The 21,325-nt window shown below is 39.2% G+C and overlaps 1 protein-coding gene across 2 annotated transcripts in view; it reads left to right on the forward strand.

The window, feature by feature from the left end:
- PIP4K2A (phosphatidylinositol-5-phosphate 4-kinase type 2 alpha) overlaps positions 1 to 21,325 on the forward strand; it is a 167,011-nt gene that overhangs the window by 14,433 nt on the left and 131,253 nt on the right. The window contains exon 1 of one of the 2 annotated variants that reach the window (XM_087420752.1): positions 7,862 to 7,963. The exons of the other annotated variant lie outside the window; for it this stretch is intronic. Within the exon in view, the coding sequence (XP_087276878.1) occupies positions 7,934 to 7,963 (30 nt within the window). The 5' untranslated portion in view covers positions 7,862 to 7,933. Of the gene's footprint in view, positions 1 to 7,861; positions 7,964 to 21,325 lie in introns of those variants that run through there. 2 annotated transcript variants of the gene reach the window in all.

A 21,325-nucleotide genomic window follows, 5' to 3' on the forward strand; every position in this document is an offset into this window, starting at 1 on the left:
AGCTCATTTTCTGATGAGCACAGAGGTGCTCTGTGCGCCAGCAGCTGCCCTGCGTCATCCTACTTTTCTCGGGTCATGCATCCAAAATTTCTTATGTCAGATGCCTAAGCATTGGTGTCCTGGAGGAAGCTTTCAGGTGCTGTTTAGGCTGGACAATAGAAAAGAAAGTATTTCTGAAGTTCCCTTACAGATTTGAATCTGCTTTAGAAAATGCATAATTTGTGGTCTTTTCTGCTTTATGCATGTTTCTATAATACAAATTGGCTTACACTAGATTGGTAAATAGGGAATGATGGTGTATGATGCAGACATTGGTTTATACACGATTTTCCTTGAGCACGTCACTGCTTAGCGCATCCAGGTAACAGCAGCTGGATGAAAATTACACTAATGCAGCGAAGGTGGCAGACCAGGTAGGACAACGGGACTGTGGATGCTGCCCACTCATCCTTGTTCTTCCTCTTGACTCACGTGGCCGGGTGCTCTGTCTTGGAGGTACTAATTTCAAGGTTCTCTCCAATCTTCATGCATTTCGCCCTCATCTGTATCACTTGTAAGCTCCATCGTTCCTTACGTGAACATTGAGTGATATTCACAACTGCATTTTTAAAGACAAAGTCCATTCTGTATTTAATTAGAATTAAACAGTTTTGAAAACTGATATGTATATTTTTAGCATTTTATTTTTTTCAGCGTTCTTTTTATTTATTTTATTTTTTCCCCCCAAAGCCCCAGTAGATAGTTGTATGTCATAGCTGCACATCCTTCTAGTTGCTGTATGTGGGACTCGACCTCAGGATGGACGGAGAAGTGGTGCCTCGATGCGCACCCGGGATCCGAACCCGGGCCACCAGCATTGCAGCGCGTGCACTTAACCACCAAGCCACAGGGCCGGCCCTTCAGCGTTCTGGTGATAGAATTCCATAAGTTTTGAGTGGTCTACCTAAAATCTGTTTCTAGTGTGTATACAGAACTTAAAGTTTTTCAGCAGCATATACTGCATTGTAATAGAAACATTTATATTTACAGTGTATTTTGCATGACTGTATGCCCAGGCTGGGATCCTCCTACTCCTAAATAAATACACCATCGTTGTCATTGCTTTGTTTCCAGGGATCACCAGGTGTAAATTGATAGAAGCCTTCCCAGCTGAGTCATCCACAGTCTTAAAAGTTTGAAGACACAGATCTAAACAAGCAGAAGCTTAATTTCTTTATGGGTGCATTTGAATTTCCTTAGTAACTCTTCCTCCTGCCCGACTGTGTTGCCCTCCACTCTCTCACTCCCAGGTGTCTAGCGTGTTCCTATATCTTTCACAAAGTCAGCCCTGACTCCTTGTGTTTCCATGCTCCAAAATCCCCTGTCTCCCTGTGCTATTCATCAACTTCACCTTTTGAAAATGTGCTCTAGCTTTCTTCTGTGCCCAGAAACCAAGAAGAAACTTTTTTAACTGACCCCTCCCTCATAGATCTTTTACTACATTGGCACTTGGAATATATTTCCCCATAGAAACAAGCAGCCAACTTACAAAAGAACGTTCGGAACACAACCCATTCATAAATTAGAATCTGCCTGCACACAGATGAAAAGTTCAAAGGCTTTGTCCTAGAAAGAACTATTCAGAAACAATTATGATAAACCCGTAAGGCACTTACTTTTTACTTTTTTGGCACGTTGAGCCAAAGTAGGAGGACAGGAGGAAATTTGAGAGACATTTTAAATGAAAAAAAAAAAGGTTAGGAGAAACTAGTGTGTCCCTTTGCTTATTCACTTTTCTTTTGCAGTTTTGGCATCAGATGTTCACAAATTTAAAACATGCTGATGAAGATTTCATCCAGGTTTGATCCAATTCCAGTAAATGAAGAATTGATCCAGCCAATAGTGAATATTTTTATTTAGTATTATATAAAACTTCTTTCTTTTTATGTTTATTTAGATGAACTAGAAACATTTATGGTTTCAGTGGAATTTAAGTTCTAATAAGTACTTATATATAATAATATATGGTATATTTTCTCTATGAAAAACTTGAAAAATATAGATAAATATAGTGAAGAATTACCATAATCATTATCTCCAGAAGCAACCAGTGTTAATGTTTTGGTGTGTATCTTTCCAATGTCTTTTTTTTTTTGTCTCTTTGAGATTATACTGTCTATATATTTCCTCATATCATGTGTTTTTCACAGTGATAATTTTTGTTGTTGTTGTTTTTCCTTTGAGGAAGATTGGCCCTGTGCTGACATCTGTTACCAATCTTCCTCTTTTTTCTTTTTTTTTCCTTTTTTCTCCACAAAGCCCCAGTGCATAGTTGTGTATCATAGTTGTAGAGTTGTAGCTCTTCTATGTGGGATGCTGCCTCAGCATGGCTTGATGAGCCGTGAGTAGGTCTGTGCCCAGGATTTGAACTGGCAAACACTGGGCCACCAAAGCGGAACTCTCGAAGTTAACCGCTACGCCACCAGGCCGGCCCCACCACTGATAATTTTTAATGACTGCCTAATAGTCTAATGAAGTCTATACATTGTCTATAGTCTATACATTGATTTTACTAGTCTATACATTGATTCCAATTTTTTGCTACCATAAATAATGCTGCAGTCAACATCTCCCTGTACAAAACTTTTCGCTATTTTGGATGATTTTCTTAGAACAGATTCCCATGTTGAGGACTTACTTGGTCAGAGGGTATGAATACGTTAAGGCTCTTGGTATGTGTTACCAAGTTGCTTTCAAAGAGGGTTGCACCAGTTACAGTTCCAGCAACGTGGCTGAGAGCTTCTTTACCACATCTCCTTGTTTTGACTATTTCTAAGTTGAACAGCAAAGATTGGAATAAAAAAGATATGCTTTTCTTTACATATTGTTTTTAGAGGATGCTTTTTTTTTTTTTGCAGAGAAAGATTGGCCCTGAGCTAACATCTGTTGCCAATTTTCCTTTTTTTTTTTCTCCTCTTCTCAAAGCCCCAGTGCCTGGTTGTATATCCTAGTTGTAAGTCCCTCTAGTTCTTCCATGTGATCTTCTGCCACAGCATGGCAACTGACACGTGGGTGGTTCCATGACAAGGAAATGAACCTGGGCTGCTGAAGTGGTGAGAGCGCTGAACTTTAGCCACTAGGCCATCAGGGCTGGCTCTAGAGGTTGCTTTTAACCCATTAAAAGCTCTGTTTAGAGGAACTTTAGGCAACTCAACAAAAGAGGTGCACACATGGGCAGTGTGGGGGCCTCACGTCTGGCGGAGAGAGGACTGGCACCACGCAGGCTAACTGAGGACCCTGCCCTCTAAGGAAAGCTGCTTTCAACTGACCCACTTTTCACAAAATTGTTCTTCATTCTGCTTTAGAATCCTTAGGTTCTCTGAAACAGAAACCTTGATAATTTTCTTTCTTTTGTTTGTTTTAAAAAAAATATAAGCAGCAAGACCAACCGTGTGCTTTCCCCCAAGTGCAAGGTCTGGCATTTGGGGTTGAGGTAGAGTTGGACAGCGGTAGCTTGGGTCAGGGGAGGTTGGTCATGTGTCAGGCAGAGAGTCCTTGGGTCCCAGAAGCAGTGTGGTGTCCACTGTTTATGGCTGGCTCACTTCAACAGGCCTCCCCTATGTGACTTACATTACACCCAACCCACGGCGTGTAGTGGCAGGCAGAGTCCTTCCAATAGAAGTCTAATGGGCAGGGATTTGTACTTGGTGATCCAGTCTCACTGCTTCACGTTAGACTCGACCTACGGATGATTCAGATGAAGCTGTTCAGAAAATGTGATGTGACATCCACTGGAGTCCGCGATTAGAGCGTTGTGTTTGCTTTTTAAAGGTTGAGTGTTATCTCCCCTCTGTAGTGCTGTCACTTGGCTTGGAGCTGGGTTCTGTGTGTTGTCCACTCTGCTCAGCGTTATCTGATGTAAATATGTTAGTCACCTGTGCTTACTTTACAAACATTCTGCAACCTGGGAAGGCCAGGTACGGGAGGCTGAAGCTTCGCCAGAAGACTGAGTGCCCGGCTCTTTTCTGTTAGAGAACTGATATTCAGGAAGGAGAAAGCAATGTAATTTTTCCTTTTAGCAGAAGTGAATGAGTATATTGTGGGGTTTTTTTTCTTTTTTGCTGAGGAAGATTCACCCTGAACTGACATCTGTGCCCGTCTTCCTCTATTTTGTATGTGGGTCACCGCCACAGCATGGCTGCCGACGAGAGGTGTAGGTCCACGCTGGGGAACTGAACCTGGGCTGCTAAAACGGAGTGCACAGAACTTAACCACTAGGCCACAGGGCTGGCCCTGTTGTGTATTTTCATAATATAATAAAATTTCCTATTTTAATATTTAAATCTTTTACATAATATTAAAAGTAACATTTCTCTTTGGCTGAAGAAAAAGAACTGAGAACATTGAAGAAAATTGAAGGAACAAAGGCAGAGCTCTCTTGTAAAGAAAGGAAAGGTCATGTTTGTAAACCCAAGCCATCCAGATAAACTGTTATTTCCACTTTATGTGGATATCTTTTATTGTGACATTGGTAACTGCAGTTGCCAATTTTCAGGTGCCTAAATTATTGACTATTTCAGATGGATGCAGGCTTTAAAATTAGCCCCTGGATAGTACATTTCTTTTAAAATTGAACCTTAATTGATTTTTATTTTTTAAAGCTTGAATTAAGTAGAAAATTAAGGCCCTTTTATAAAAGATGGTAATATACATGGGTAATTACCTAATAGAGAATTATTCCTATCCTATTATTATTTTAAAATATTAAATGTTCGACACAAAAAGCAGAAAATATTCTATCTTGTTAAAGAATTCTCTTTAATTCATGTTTTATAAGTCACAGAATTATGAATATAAATGTTCTATGCTCTTTCTGTTTTTAAGAAAGTACCTTGTTGGGCCGGCGCCGTGACTTAGCAGTTAAGTGCTCGCGCTCTGCTGCTGGCGGCCTGGGTTTGGATCCCGGGCGCGCACCGACGCGCCGCGTCTCTGGCCATGCTGAGGCCACGTCCCACATACAGCAACTAGAAGGATGTGCAGCTATGACATACAACTATCTACTGGGACTTTGGGGAAAAAGAAAGAAATAAATAAAATTAAAAAAAAAAAAAAAGAAAGTACCTTGTTTCCTTGTGTGAAAACTTTCAGCAAGAGTTCAAAAAAGCTTCAGTACAAAGTAATATTTTGAATGGAATGAGTTGTTTTTTACTTAACCAGAGTGGCCACATCCTATTTCAGAACAAATTTATTCTGATTTCTGAACCTCAAAAATGAGAGACTATTTAAGAATTCATTTCAATTTGGTTATTTATAAGAAGAAAAGACTGTTCTGATGACATGTGGAACAGTCTTAAAAAATGAGTTCAGCTGGAAACATTTGCTTATAACTGTTGGATATACCAGCTGAAGAGAGACCTTTTAATCCCGTATTTCCTTAAAAAACAAAAACCAAAACACTGAGCTTTTATAATAATAAACAAATTGGAAATAATATAAATATCCTTTAATGTGATATTTGGGCTAAAAAAATATGATGTATCTGTGTATTGAAATAGTTTGTAGCCATTAAATATGTTTATGGAGGTCAGTGCACTGCTATGAAGTGACTGTGATATGCTGAGTGAGGACATGTTCTGAAAAGATTACATCTCTCTCTGAGGAGCAGAGGGATTGTAGATTATTTTTCACTTTCTACATATTTTTTTTATAGTTTGACTTTTTTAAAAATTTTGAGCATGCAATACTTTTTTTTTTTTGCTGAGGAAGACCGGCTCTGAGCTAACATCTATTGCCAATCCTCCTCCTTTTTTTCCCCAAAGCCCCAGTAGACAGTTGTATGTCATAGTTGCACATCCTTCTAGTTGCTGTATGTGGAACGCGGACTCAGCATGGCCGGAGAAGTGGTGTGTCAGTGGGTGCCCGGGATCCAAACCCGGGCTGCCAGTAGCGGAGCACATGCACTTAACTGCTAAGCCAAGGGGCCAGCCCTGAGCATGCAATACTTTTATAATGAGGAAAACAAGACACGTTCTTAGGTATGATGAGTGGGAAGAAATTTTTTACATATTGAATTTGATGAGGGAGAAATAACTTGTAAATTTCTATTTGTGAAATAGATATATTTGCTTGGTATAAGGGATTTTTTTCTTTGGGTAGACATCCCAGGAAATCCCTTTGAGAGACCGGCCTGGTGGCATAGTGGTTAAGTTTGCGTGCTCCTCTTCGGCAGCCTGGGGTTTGCAGGTTCGGATCCTGGCACAGACCTATGCACTGCTTATCAAGCCATGCTCTGGCAGGTGTCCCGCATATAAAGTAGAGGAAGATGGGCATGGATGTTAGCTCAGGGCTAATCTTCCTCAGCAAAATAAGAGGATTGGCAACAGATGTTAGCTTAGGGCTAATCTTCCTCACCAAAGAGAAAAAAAGCATTATTGATTGTATTGGGAAAAACGATTAAGTAATAAATGATTCTAAAAGTCGTTACTTTTTGCGAGCTTGAGAAAAGCAGAGATAAACGGGAGTGATTACCACTGATTTACCTATAAGTATCCAAGTTTTTATTGTGCATCTCCTCAGTGAGTAATTTGAGCATATGCCCTCAATATATGAATTTTTATTTATATGTTTCATGTGTGTACGACTGCATTATCTTATGTTTGTTTTATAATACACAAGTTTTAAAAGGATACACTAAGATTAAATGTTAACAGCTAAAAACTCACTCATTAAAAATTATTATTAATATGTTTTTTTAAATGAAGGTTACATGGGTGAATTTGTAACATTGTTTTTAAAAATCTTGGTGAACACTTTGTGATAAAGCAATTTGAAAGTCTGGTCCTACATTCAATTTATTTTTGCTATTTGGTTTTACAACTTACAATAGTTAAAAAAAGTTACCTCACAAAGACATATTGATCCAACTGGATGCAGTGCATTATTGACTACATTTATTAACTAGCGATTCTCATTTTCACACAATCTACCAGTTATACAAAAGTTTTGGTTAAAATTTTTCTGGTAAATTTCTGTTTTCCTTGATATCATTAAGTTCTCACAAAATGTATTGCAGTTTCTATTAATAAGGATAGGGGTTCAAAGGAAAATCTTTTACATTCACTGAAATTTTAAAATAGATTAGAAGAGTATTCTTAAGTTCTCTGTAGATACAAAACCCCTCTCTTTTCAACATGCTTTCTCCATAGTATGAGTTTCTTTCCAAAAGGCAGATATTTTCTTGTACTTGTTAGAAATCTCCTCTTTACCTTGAAGGGACTGATTAAGTAAGCTCATTAAAAAAAAAATCTGCCTGGTAACATATTACTGACAGCCACTTGTGGTCATAGAGTAAGTAGGTCAGGAAATTTAAAGCAAATTCTATTCATGTGAAAAAAATATGTTAATCATCCTTAAGACAATTCTTTTGTGTGTCTTGTCATGAGATAACTATAACGCCCCTGTATGGTGCAGAATATTTTGGGGGTCGCTCCCCACCGTTACTTAAAGGTTTTGTTTTTTATACTACATAGATGACATCCTGCCATAAATAAACTTAAATGGAGGACAGAGGGGCCATCTAACATGTGAATCCAAATGAGGGTGCCGGTATAACTATAAATAGAGGTTCTGGTAGTTTCTTCGTGCACCCAGCAGGTTGTCTTCCCCCATATACACCCCTTAGGAGATTCTGCAAGTGGAGTGTGTAAATGAAGGAGTGACCCCAGATTTATACCGCTGTCATCTGGTTCTCTGCATTTCTTAGATTCCATCTCAAAAATCATAAAATGTTAGAACCAGATGGTCCATGTAATTTTTTTTTTAAATCCCTTTATTTTATAGATGAGAGAACAGACAAGAAATAAAGAGACAGCAGCACTCAGTGGTCGAGCCAGGACTAGAATTACATTTCCCGACTCAGCACCAGGCTCGCTGTCTGTATTAAGTTCATCTCTGGATGGCGTGTCGAAGACCAACAGCTACCCAGGTGCGACGTAGTGGAGATCTGAGGACATCTGACGTCCTAGAGACCAATTTCCTTCTCAAATCTCTCTGCTGTTTTTTTGCTTCCCAACCATATGGCCTTGAAATTATCTTTATTTTTTTCTTTTTCCTTCCTTTTTACCGTAGACACATGCTTCATCTAGACATTATTGAAACGTGAAGGATACTCATAAGTAGAGTCTCATTTCCTGAGAAGTAGCCTTCTAAGTGAATCAAGATGCAATATAACATCACTCTGACTCTCTTTAGTAATGAAGATGAAATCCTTATAACTTGTCTACTCTCAAGAAGCTTTTGAGATTCAAACAATGAAAGCATAGGTAAAATAAAACAAAAAGAAAATAGGGTAAAATATCCAATTGTCAAGGAGGAGAGGGAAATATGTATTTCCCATAAAAGTTTGCACAGTCCTAGTTAAGGACACTATGATATTTGAATTTGAAACTTAGGTCTGAATTTCTTAGCTGCCATGAGAAAGCAAGGCTCAGATATAACTGTCCATGTCTAATGGGAGGGCAAATACTGGTTTATTTTCACTTCCTGATTCTGAGGGAAATTTGCTGTGAAGGGGATTAAACCACAAAATGAATGACCCCAATAGATTAAAAGAGGATTAAAATTATTGGATATGCATTAACTATTTATTATTGAGTTCTGTGAAAGCCAAGGGCAAGATGTGACACAGAAGTGGGAACTCAGAGTGAAGTAGCCCAAGTGTATGGCCTTCTCCTAATCTGGCTGAATACCGAGATAAAGCTTGCATAAATGATTGCTTCAAGAATCAATTTTTCCAGTCTGGAAAAGAAAGAAAGTGACAAATTGGTCACTTTGTGAGGTGATTATTGAGTGCCTGAAGGCATCGTTGACTAAAGGAAGATGCGTTTATTGTAGGTATCTTGGTATGTAGGTAGTGAAGACCATGTTTTATTAGGTAAAATAAGAATCTGAGTTGTGAACTCATCCTCATGAAGGGCCATCTGTCACAGGCAGGCCGTGGGTATTGCTCAGAAGCATTCAAAGTAATACTCAGTTGAAGCCTCCAAATTCTGAGCTGCAGAGCAGGGAAGACAACATGTAGGATGAGAGAGAGCAAGTGCTTACTCTTATGATGGAAGAATCTTAATACAGCTCCCATAATATCCTACCCTATGCTAGCCCTCAAATAATCTGTGTGGATTTTAGACTATTTTCTATTGTCTGAGACACTAACAGGTTTCTGATATGTGGTCCAGATTGGCAATGACAAGGCCTTTAGAGTCTTGCTTCTAGTTCTAAGTTGCTTTCAGCAGCTCTCCTATTCAGTAATTATTAGAAATGTTATCAAGAAAGCTCATTTTTGAGAAGTTAGTGCTGCTTTGAAGTCTGTTCTTGAGAGTCACTTACTAAGGCCCTGTGTGTCAAGCATGTCTGGAGAGCAGGGTTTCCCTTTCTGTGAGGAGCTTCCAACTGAAAACACAGGAAATGACATCCAGACGTGGCAATGATGGACGAGCCACCTCCTTGTTCGTGGAATCAGGTCAGACATGCATAAATAATGAACGATTGTCAGTGGTGTCCTATTTTACACAAATGATGGTGTAAGGACTTATGTTGTACTATGAAAATAGGAATAAAGTTTTAAAAACTCAGTAACCAAAAAGTTTTATATGTACTTCTGGAGGAAAAAAACCACCACTCTTCTTGTATGATGATGCATATGCAAAGAAATAGACTTTGATATTTAGACAGAAGTCAGTACTTCTGAGAGGAGGAGAAGGAGTGTGAGAATAAGAATAATCTGGGGTTCCAACATATACCGATGGGAAGAAGAAAGTGATGGTATCCAGAGAAGCATTCCAGGCTTTTTACCTGTGAGGTCCTGGAAGACCGTGCAGGTACTGGGGAGGTGTGATGACAAGGACAAGGGCACAAGCCTGATGTAGCCAGGCTGAGGGAGTGTCAGCTGTGGGCTCAGCTGCATGGCAGCCACCATCTGAATGCTACCTGAGTAAACTGGAGTGTCGTGGCCCGTGTGCACAGTTACTGTCATTTGACACAGGTTGTCAAATGCTGGTTGAGCCTCCAGCATTTCTTCAGGCTTTACTCTAACCATCCAGTTTCCGTATTTGTAAAATGAGGATACCACCACCTCTTCTGCCTCCCTCAGGGTGTTACGTGGGACCACATATGAGAACGTGTGCTTTTCGTCCTTTAGTCTAGATGGAGCAAGTGCCAGGACAAGGCGGAGGTAGAAATGTTTGCCCAAGTGCCCCACAGTCCGTTTATACCCCACTGCTCTTGTGTTTGCATTGAATCCCTGTGTTAATGTTTTTCTTGTTTAGAGGAAGCATATATTGATTTCACAATCCAGGCAGCGTTGCATAATAAAAAAAGGGTTGGCGTTGGAGCCCGACTGTTTGAAATTCTAGGCTTTCCATTTGCCTTGGGCAAGTTGTATATCCTTTGAAGCTCAATTTTTCTCATCTGTAAAATGGAGTTGATATTTATTGCCGTGTTATTAATGAGGACAAAATGAGATAAGGAATTCAGAATCGTCTGGCAGTGTTAATAGTTATAGTGCACTCAGTAAATGTTCAGTCTTTTCCCCTTCTTCCGTATTTGTGCTCTTTGAAGAAAAATTCTCTTGAAAGGGAGATACTTGACTTTTATATCACTCTTCCACAAGGGGAGAAATGAAAATCTTTCAGAATTTTATTTAAAATCTTGCAGTCCATGGAAAACACATTAAGATGGTAGGTAATCCTAAAGAAATCACTGGAGTTGATTGATTTGCAAGGAGGGGGAACCCTAATGATTTAAATGTGACCTGATGCTGTATTGAAGGCTTATGGAAGGCGGTTAGCGTGGTGCCCCAAGAGTTTGGACTTAGGAGCCAGAGTGACTGGGTTCAAATCCTGGCCCCATCACTTATTAGCTCTGTGATCTTGGGCAAATGAATTAACCTCTGTGCCTCAATTTTCTTATTTGTACAATGGGGATAGTGCTGGCACCTACCTCATAGGGTTGTTCTCCCATCACCCCCAAAGTAGGGTAGTTTTGAGGATTAAATGTGTTAATGTGCATAAAACTCCTAGGATAGTACCTGGCACTGTTAACTGCTGTTTATTATTATTGTTAGGATTCGACTGCTGCTGTTGATGTAATGCTAATCAGGTCCAGATTAATGCCCGTTTAAAGAAATACTTAATTAGAATAAAATATTTGCTTGGGATAAGCAATTACAAGGTTTTTTTCTTTCTGCTGGGCTCAAGTGTTTGGAAAGAGTAATAAGCAAATTCTGGCCTGATTCTATGATGTACTTAGAGTGATCTGTCTCTTTTGACATGAAAACATTGCTGAAGAAAACCTCGAGCAGTCAGTCAAGATACCATGGGTGTTGTAGCAACACCATCCGTTTGTGGGGTTAAGCTTTGTTAGGTTGCTCTCGCATGGTTCCACTTTTTCCAAAGTAATACCTTGATGCATTATTTACGTTTCCAAATTGAAGCCATACATTCCTTCAATGTTGTTCACAGAGAAAGACATGTATCTGTTTCATCTAAGGAGTTAGTGACATGGCAGAGCAGTTGGTTGGTTTATTAACATTTTTAGACGTTGGGGCCATTGTTAACTGAGGCTCAGGGGTCAGCTTAGTATGTCACAAGCTCATGAAAGGGGCGTTGCTCTGGGTGGGCCCAGGGAGAAAGAGGAGCGGGAGGAGGAAGGGACGGACAGGGAGCTCCAAGGCTGGGCCTGGTCCAGCAGCCGCTGAAGAGTTCCAGCAAACCCAGTTTTACGAAACTTAGAAGAAAAAATTGCCAAGAAAGAAGAAAAGGATGGATCAGTGTCTTTAAAGTTATAGACAGATGAAGGAATCTTTATGTGATTTCTTTCTTGAATCTAATTCTTGATTATAGTGGATTATTTTGAGACGTATGATAAATTATAACAAGCCCAGATCCTTTGCTCTTGGTCCTGGGTGCGCATATATGTAAGGAACTTGGGATAGGAATGCCTCAACTTTTGTGAGTAAAACATTTCATGCTTTTGGAGATTGGGCAGTTTTCCCACCATATGCCATCACTACTACTGAAGAAATATATACATAAATTCCATAAGGTGGTTCTCAATGTTGTGCCTGATATCTGAGACTGTGTGCAGGATTGTTAGATATAATCTTTCATTTTAAGTCTGTATAGCATCCTGTTCTCTATTGATACTGTATTTTAACTATTTTGTGTTATGTTATCCATTTCAAATTTTTCTATGCATCATTGCTTTCTTCATGAATTCAGAAAATTTTCTTCTTTAAAAATGTTTCAGGGGCTGGCCCAGTGGCATAGTGGTTGAGTTCGAGCACTCCACTTTGGTAGCCTGGGGTTCGTGGGTTCAGATCCTGGATGCAGACCTACACACCACTCATCAAACCATGCTGTGTCAGCATCCCCCATACAAAATGGAGGAAGATGGGCACAGATGTTAGCTCAGGGCTAATCTTCCTCAGCAAAAAGAGGAAGATTGGCAACAGATGTTATCTAGGGGCCAATCTTCCTCACCAAAAAAAAAAAAAAATCAAATTATTCTCATTTTGGTAGGCCCTTTACTCATCTCTAATAAAACATAAACTGTATTCATTTTCAAATTTAAAATATGGAAATGTCACTAATCTACTTGTTACCATGTTCTCCTTTATTCATAGATGAAAACAGAAAGAAGAGCTTGCTTTCTTCAATTATTGATTGGCTCCTCAATCTAGAATAACTGTCAGGAAGCAAATAGTCCTTTTGACACCTACTGATATCACTTTTCAGATCTCTGAAAGGAAGCTGGGGGTTCCAAGTCCTCTTCCTCAGTTCATTTGTGAGGTTTAATTAAAATATAATATGTGGAAACGATTGGGAGATTAGATTTTCCTTCGGTAGATACGAGCAACCAACTAGGAGTTCAAGTTGTCCAAGGTTGCAGTCAGCTGCCTTTGGGAATACTGGGTTTCCTGTTCCTGAAATTATCTGAGTAAGTGCTGGGTCAGCATGTTTCAAAGTTTCTTCCCCGCAGTGGTAGACGAGATGGATGAACATTCACAGCAGAGTGCACTCCCCTGGGTAGAGCTGGGTTTGTGCAGCATTTCTGACCTGCCAGCTAAAAGTCCATCCTTCCCCTCACTCAAGAATAAATATTGAAACGAGAGGGAATGGGGTAGTGTGGTGTTGAATCTACTTACATTCATATATAAAAAGTAAATTATTACAAAACTATAATTATTACTGGTATCAAATGACCAAGAACACCAAAATTTCACAAGGAAAATTTTTAATGATTCACTTTTCTTCTGAAATTGATTACAGTTGATATTATGGTTCAGAGAAGTAGACTTTGATTCTTACATCCTAGCCCATTCTGCCTATTTAGCAGTAAGTGCTTGACCTCATATAAATATTAAAAACATTGGGTAAAAAAAAGAAAATCAGTTGAAGAGTATGCACAGGTACTTTTGTTAATAAACTCTTCTTAAAAGTTATATGTATTGAGCTGACCCTGTGGCCCAGTGGTTAAGATTGGCGCACTCCACTTTGGTGGCCCGGGTTCGGTTCCTGGGCGTGGACCTATACCACTTGTCGGCAGCCATGCTGTGGCGGTAACCCACATACAAAATAGAGGAAGATTGGCAACAGATGTTAGCTCAGGGCAAATCTTTCTCAGCAAAAAAATAAATATATATATGCATATAATCTCTTATGCAATGTAATTATACATTGTTATAATTACAGAATGTTATAATTTCCATTCCATCATTTTAAACACTCAAAATTAAAGCAGAACCATTTTAAGAATCAAAATCCTATTGAAAATGTAAATTTTAGAATTCTTGAGAAAATATACATGGCCCACCTGCCATAGTTGACATTAAATGACAAGACTGCCACCAATAATGAGGTTTTTTTTCTTTGCATCTGTTCCACAAGCATGAAAATAATCCTTACTAACTCACTGTTTTACTAGGCTGGACGCTTGCAGAAATAGCCAACAATACAAAAAGTTAAGCAGCTTTGCATGGCCAGCTGAAGTGAGACAGCTGCAAGCAAGATGGGCATAAGAAATACTGAAAGGAGACACCAGAGCACAACTTGAAATGATTTGGCAGGGCAGTGAAATGCTAGGAAGCAGCAGTAATAGACTGGACATTTTCCCAGAAGTTTTCAAAGAACTCAAGGGTACTTTACAAATGGTCACTTTGCCACATGCCTGAGACATTGTAACAGTATTTAGCAGGTGACTCTGCTTACAAGGACGGTGCTTCCAGAGACTCTGGTGCCCTGTAGATCAGGGATCCTTTTGATAACGGGGAGTGAGTGCTGATCTTGTATACTGGGAGGGAACTTCAGGTTTTCTGGTAGATATAAATTGTTTCATTAATGTAGCTTTTTTTTTTTTTTTTGAGGTAGGAAATATCTTTAAGAGGACAAGGAGAATCAGTGGGTATAATTTTTATTATGAATATGTCATATCTAGACAAGAGAATATAATGACATGAGCAAGTACAGTTCAAAGAATAATGATAAAACACATTGAATGTCAGCTTTAAGGGGGGGGCACAGAGAGAGAAGCTTTAAACGTTTTTTGACAGTTTCCTTTGGCAAAAGAAGTAGAGGGTCTGACTATGACAGAAAAAACAAGGGATAGTGTCAAAGGATACTTATTTTTGACTGACTGTTAATACCATAGATGATTTGCTGGTTTTTAATTAAAAAAGACCCAGTCAGTAATAGCTTTGAAATTGCCTAAATTTACCTTTTGATATTAAGCATTTGTAGATAGTAAACCAGCGAATGGCAACAGTAAACGGAAAGAGGGTTTGCTGCAGATCTGAAACTGGGAGTGAGGAGTCAGCGTGCTAAATTGCGTCCAGAGAAATGTAAGGTAATGCATTTAGAGCAACAACAAGAGAGTCCACATTATCACATAAAAAACACCGGGCTCCACACTTCTTGTTAGTGTTTCAGAACAGGATCATTCAGACTGTTCTAGTAGGTATTTGGCTGCTGTGCGCCTGCTGTAGCCGATGACGACCAGGAGATGCTGGGCAGTTGCAGGACAGGTGTAAAGATGATATTTCAAGATCTGACACTTTGAATTGTGTGTGCGTGTGCCTACACGCGTATTCATTTGCTGTTTGGTAGGAAATCTATAAGAGAGCCGGGAAGGGTTAAGAAGGACAGCTAAAAGAGGTACCAAACCAAGAGAAGAAATTAAAATCATAAAGGACTCTTCAGTCTTGCAAGATGAAGCTGCAATCCAAAAACAAGACAAAACAGGCGAAACAGACTTCTTTATCAGACCCTGAAGAATGGAACAAAAGATAGTTGTTGACGCTCGAGGAGGAAGGTTTATGATAAAAGAAAATAACTTCTGTTTTCACGTTTACAAAACATTGCGCCTTTGCCGTTTGCTTGGCCCTTACACAACACCGAGAGGAGAGAGGGCAGGTGGTGGTGTGCACATTCTGACAGATGAGAAAACAGCCCGGAAAGAGTGACTTGGCTAAGTTGACGCTAAAAGGAGTGGAGTCAGGATCAAACCCAACTCTGACTCAGGTCCCGGGCGCTTGTCCCACCTCCGTGTTTGGGAAACTCTGGATCAGTACGCACCACGTGTCAAGTCTGCCTCTGCAGTGGCTTAAAATGTGACAGCAAACTATACGTAATGAAGTAGGAATGTAAAATGTGAATGCTATTAAGACCTTCAAGGAAATCTTGACTCTCTGTGGTCTTAGCATAACTTTGAAGAGTTGAGATCATAGAGAGTCATCTGTCATCTCATAGCTCCCCTTGTTAGAGGCTGAGGGTTGAATAGTATAAGTTTATTGACTTGACCCAATATGAAGTTTCCTCATTTTTGTGTTGTACTCATGTTAAACAAGCATTTTCTTTTCTTTGGTATCAGAGATGGCCTCTGCAAGGCAAAAAAGCGGGAGGCTCCAAAAGATGAGTCTTGTGTGAAAAAAGGACTTCAGGTGATGGGGTAGATGATCGCACAGCGTTCGTTTCCTGGGTCTTCAGAATGCCAGAATTTTCAGACGCAGATGATGCGTGTTTAAAGATTATCAGACCATCTGTGCTTCTGCAGATGCCTGGTGAGAATACCAAGTGTTCCAAACAGGGGTTAATTGTGGTAGTTGACCCTAGTTAACATCTGGTTATATCCCTCTTGGAATAGAGTCACTAGGAGCCCGATTCAAGTGTGGAGGAATTTACAGATGAGGCCGGTTTAATGTGGGAACAGATAGTCTTGGTATTGTAGAGGCCCTGTAGTAGTATCTATGCTTATCAGCTTGTTCCTGCCTGCCGCCACCGGTAGTGTTGTTTGTTCCTTTTGTATGTTTTCAGCTAATCTGACAAGTGTTTAGTTGTCAGCACTTTTTTTAGGTTCGTGGACACTGCTCATGATGTGGTCATCAGGAGTTTGCTTTATCAGTTAAAAATAAAACACTAGATTAAGAATAAAATAACCAGAATAGGGTAGTTTCTTAATCTGTAGGTTGCTGGCATTTTCTAGTAAATAAAGGGAAAGTGTGCATACTTGATGTTTGAGGGCTATTATTGTCTCCAGGCACAAAGGAAGTGAACAGGCCTTACAGTTATCAGTAACAAAAGAAACTAATAATTGATGGAAGGAGAAAAGTTGAATGAAAGGTAAAATTGGCTGTTAAGTGGAGCAGTTTGAGGAGAGTGAAAAATTTAGTAGCCAAAGGTTGAGTATTCTGTACCGGGAACATATGTGGGTATGTGTATAAGGTACTCAGTATTTCTTCTTTTGGCATTTTTATTATATCTTTTTTAATATAAAAAATTTTATATTAATTATAGCACAGGGATTGGCAAACTGTGGCCCGTGGGCCCAATTAGGCCTACTGCCTGTTTTTGCAGTAGGGAATGGTTTTTGCATACATACATGAGAATTGTTAAAAAAAAAAAAATTAAAAGAAGAATATTTCCTGACATATGAAAATTATATGAAATTCAAATTTCAGTGTCCATAAATATGTTTATTGAAAGACAGCCACCCTCCCTTGTTTACATACTGCCTATAGCTGCTTTGGGGCTACCGTCCAGCAGAGTTGACTAGTTATGACAGAGACCGTATGGCCCGCAAAGCCTAGAATATTTAGCATATATCCCTGCTGTGGGCAAAATATTACTAACATCTGAACTTAGAGGTTGTCTCCGTTTCTCTGTGATTTTTTTTTTTTAAGTAGTAAAGTTCTAGCAAACAGAATGTGATTTTTATCAAATGAAAGGGCCAACATTTTCTCGGTAGGGCAGGTGTCTTGTTTTATAAGGACAGTAGAAAATAGGAGCCACACGGCAGCCTTTCATCAAACACAAAGTTTTTCTATAATGTATTTATCTCGACAGCCAAGGGTTCACTCTATTGGAAATTGTCTTCTTCTGGGTATGTGTCTCTAATTGTCTGCAAATAGGTTCCCCAACAATTCTTCCCATTGTTGTGTGCACATACCTCTTCTCCTCAGGAGGCAGAGTCTTTTTCTCTTCCCCTGGAATCTGGGTTGGCCCTCTGACTAACTTTGACTAATAGAATATGGTGATTGTGATGCTGTGTGACTTCAGGCCTTTAGAGGCCTTACAGCTTCTGTTTCACCCTCCTGACAACCAGCCACCAGGTAGAAGAGGCTTGAGCTGGCCTACAAGAAGGGACATGGCAGAGAAGGAAGGCACTCCGACTAACAGCCATCACCAAGACCCAGACCCAAGAGTGGGGTCATCTTGGATGTGAGAGCTGACACAGGAATACCACGTGGCTGAGCCCTATTCGAATTCTTGACTCTTGTAGTTGGGAGCCAATAAAATGGTGGTGGTTTTAAGCCACTGAGTTTTGAAGTGCTTTGGTATGCAGTATTATCTAACTGAAAAAGTTTGGAGATCTATGTGACTTTTTACTATGAAAGATGGAAGGGAAAAAATATTCTCATATAGGATGTTAATAAACAACTGTAGTTAAATAATACTGCAGTTGCATGCTCGAGTTCCTGGTGTATGTGGTTCATCTGAAAAATTAGTTATTTTTATGATTATAGAAGTAATATATGCTTATTGGAGAAAATTTAGAAAGGAATACAAAACTAAAGCACAATATTTAAATTACTCATAATTCTGCCATCTAGAGAGGATCAGTGTTTGTTCTAGCCATTTCTTTACAAACATATTATTTTATAAAATTATAAATATGTATAGTTTTATATTCTGCTTTATTTGTGTAGTAGTATGCCATCATTAAATATATTTCAAAAACATAATTTTTAATGACCACAGTGGCCTATTTAAGTGGATTATAAAAAATTCACATAATTCAAAGGTATTACATGGTCTTCATTTTCTATTTCCAGGTTTGCTAGTTAGAGAAATTTCTTTTAAACCAAACTTTTTTTTAAAACCAGGTTTATTGAGCTATAATTAACATATCATACAAATGTACATGTTAAATACCATTTAAAGTGTACAATTCAGTGTTTTTTAGTATATTCACAGGATTCTGTAACCATTATCACAATCTAATTTGAGAACATTTTTGTCCCCTCTAAAAGAAACCAAAACCCATCTCCCTCCCGGTTCCTACCAGCAGCCCTAGTCAACCACAACTCTACTTCCTGTCTCTATAGATTTATGTATGTTTTTTGTGACTGACTTTTTTCACTTAGCATAATGTTTTCAAGGTTCATCTATTTTGTAGCATGTAGCAACATTTCATTCCTTTTAATGGTCGAATAATATTACATTGTATGGATAGACCACATTTTATTTATCCATTCATCAATTGATGGACATTTGGGTTGTTTCCATCTTTTGACAGTTATGAATAATGCTGTTATGACCATTCATGTACAAGTTTTTGTGTGGACATATGTTTTCATTTTTCTTGGGTATATACCTAGGAGTGAAAATATTGGGTCATATGGTAACTCTTATGTCTAACTTTCTAAGGAATTACCAAACTGTTTTCCAAAGCAGTTGTATCATTTTGCATTCCTACATCTGAAGTTTGAGGGTTCTGATTTCACTACATCCTTGCCAACACTTGATGTTGTCTTTTTGATTATAGCTATCCCAGAGGGTGTGCAGTGGTATCTCACTGTGGTTTTGATTCACATTTCCCTCATGGCTAATGATGTTGAGCATCTTTTCATATGCTTATTGGCCATTTTTATATTGTCTTTGGAGAAATATTCAAATATTTTGCCCATTTTTAATTAGGTTATTTGTCTTTTTATTATTGAGTTGTGAGAATTCTTCTGGATACAAGTCCCTTGTCAGAGATGTAATTTGCAAATCTTGTCTCCTATTTTGTAGGTTTTCTTTCACTTTCTTGATAGGATTATTTGCATCATTAACATCTTCAGTGTTGATGTAGTCTGGATTATCTAGTTTTTTGGCGTTGCTTCTGCCTTTGGTGTCATATCTAAGAAATGATTGCCTAAACCAAAGTCCCAAAGGTTTTAGAGAATTTTTAAATATAGTATTGTGTTCATTTATTTTTAACTCTGCAGCTAGTCCTGCCAGGTTTTTAAAAGAATGGAGACCCCTCCAGGACAATACATATGGAACACATTCTTTTTAATAGCTGCATGATATTTTGTGCTATAAATTTACCCGAATGTATTCAACCATAACCTGTTGATGAGCATAAAGTCTTATTTCCAGTTTTTTGGGTTTTGCCACAAATAAGACTGCAAAAATCCTTGTACATATGTTATTTTGTTTTGGTGCCTTTATTCCTACAGGATACATTATCTGGGATGGAATGGGAAGCTTCCACTCACCTAAATTGAAGTTGTTAAGATTTATCCTACATTGGAATTTGAACACTCTAATCAGCTGGTTAGGAAAAACGATTATGAATCCTCTGTGAAAGAGCTTTTCATCACAGCAAATTCATTTCAGAGAGCCGAGTTGCCCTGTGGTCTGTTACTCTTTCAACAGCTTGTTTGCTTTACCTCCTTTAAGGTGAGAGAATAGACTGCTTTGCATAGAGCAACAGAGTGCAAGAAGTGCAGAAAGGTTTGGAAACAGCCGCTGAGAAATGTCCGTCGTCATGCCCTGTCTTCCGTTTGGATTTATTGTTTGTGTTTTCTTCGCCATTGCACTGCTAAAACAGCATTGAGGGGCCGCGTAAAGATACACACGCACCCTGAGTACGTTGATGGATACACTGATGGGATGTCTCTGGGGAGAGGGGAGTCTGTGCGGGCTCTTCGCTGAGGTCCCATAAGTGGTATTTAATTGCTCACTTATTTAATTGTATCATTGAAAGGGGGATTGGCAGGGCTAAAATAGATGCACCTGATGTTTTTCAGATGCTCGTGACAAAGACGTTTTAAAAATCAAAGTCAAATAAATGAGTATAATTTTTATATCATTTGTAACTATTGGTTTAAAAAGAGTGAAAAACTTACGGGGGCCTTAACTGATGTCCAGGCCCTGTAAAATCGGTGTTAACAGGATTAATGGTCACCTTTTCATTTAGAAGGACCGGGGTGGCAGACGAGTGTTTTAGTATTTTTAGATTCTTTTAAGAGCCCTTAGTGGCCTATCATATAGACTCTTCATTGAAACCCACTCAGCCTCGTTTTAATAAACCTTCAAATTGTTGCCATTATTTATCCTTCTGCTAGAAGCCCACTTGAGTGCCTTAGTGACTGATTGAGATTCTAAGTTATATTTTAGCTTCATTTAAAAATTTTTTTCTGATGGTTTTAGGATCTGTTATTGCTTAGTATGATTTAAACTAAGCAAATAATTTGTGGGAAACTGACAACTACAAATGCTTTTGAGGGCTTTTTTTTTTTTTATAATTTTATTTATTTATTTTTTTTCCCCCAAAGCCCCAGTAGATAGTTGTATGTCATAGCTGCACATCTTTCTAGTTGCTGTATGTGGGACCCGGCCTCAGCATGGCTGGAGAAGCGGTGTGTCGGTGCGCGCCCAGGATCCGAACCCGGGTCGCCAGCAGCGGAGCTGGAGCACCTAACCGCTAAGCCACCGGGCCAGCCTGAGGGCATTTTTTAAAACTTTTTATTACATGGAAACTTGAAAACATTTCAAAAGTAGAGAGGATAGTGGACCGAACTCCAGTGAACCTATGACTCATCTTTAATATTTATCATCTCAGAGCAATTCTGTCTCATCGTTCTGTGGGGTCCCACACGCCGGCCACCAGGGCTGGGGCTGTGGAGCACGTGACCTGCGGCTCGGCTCCTGCACAGCGAGGTGTGGCAGGAGCCTAAAGGCTGCCTCCCAGCCTGTCGGGACCTTCTGCTCTCCCTCCTGAGGGCTCCTCAGAGAGTTCTTCCCTG

This window comes from Ceratotherium simum, chromosome 32 (assembly GCF_057802395.1).
Source record: "Ceratotherium simum simum isolate JZ-2026a chromosome 32, ASM5780239v1, whole genome shotgun sequence".
Classification (NCBI taxonomy): Eukaryota; Metazoa; Chordata; class Mammalia; order Perissodactyla; family Rhinocerotidae; genus Ceratotherium; species Ceratotherium simum.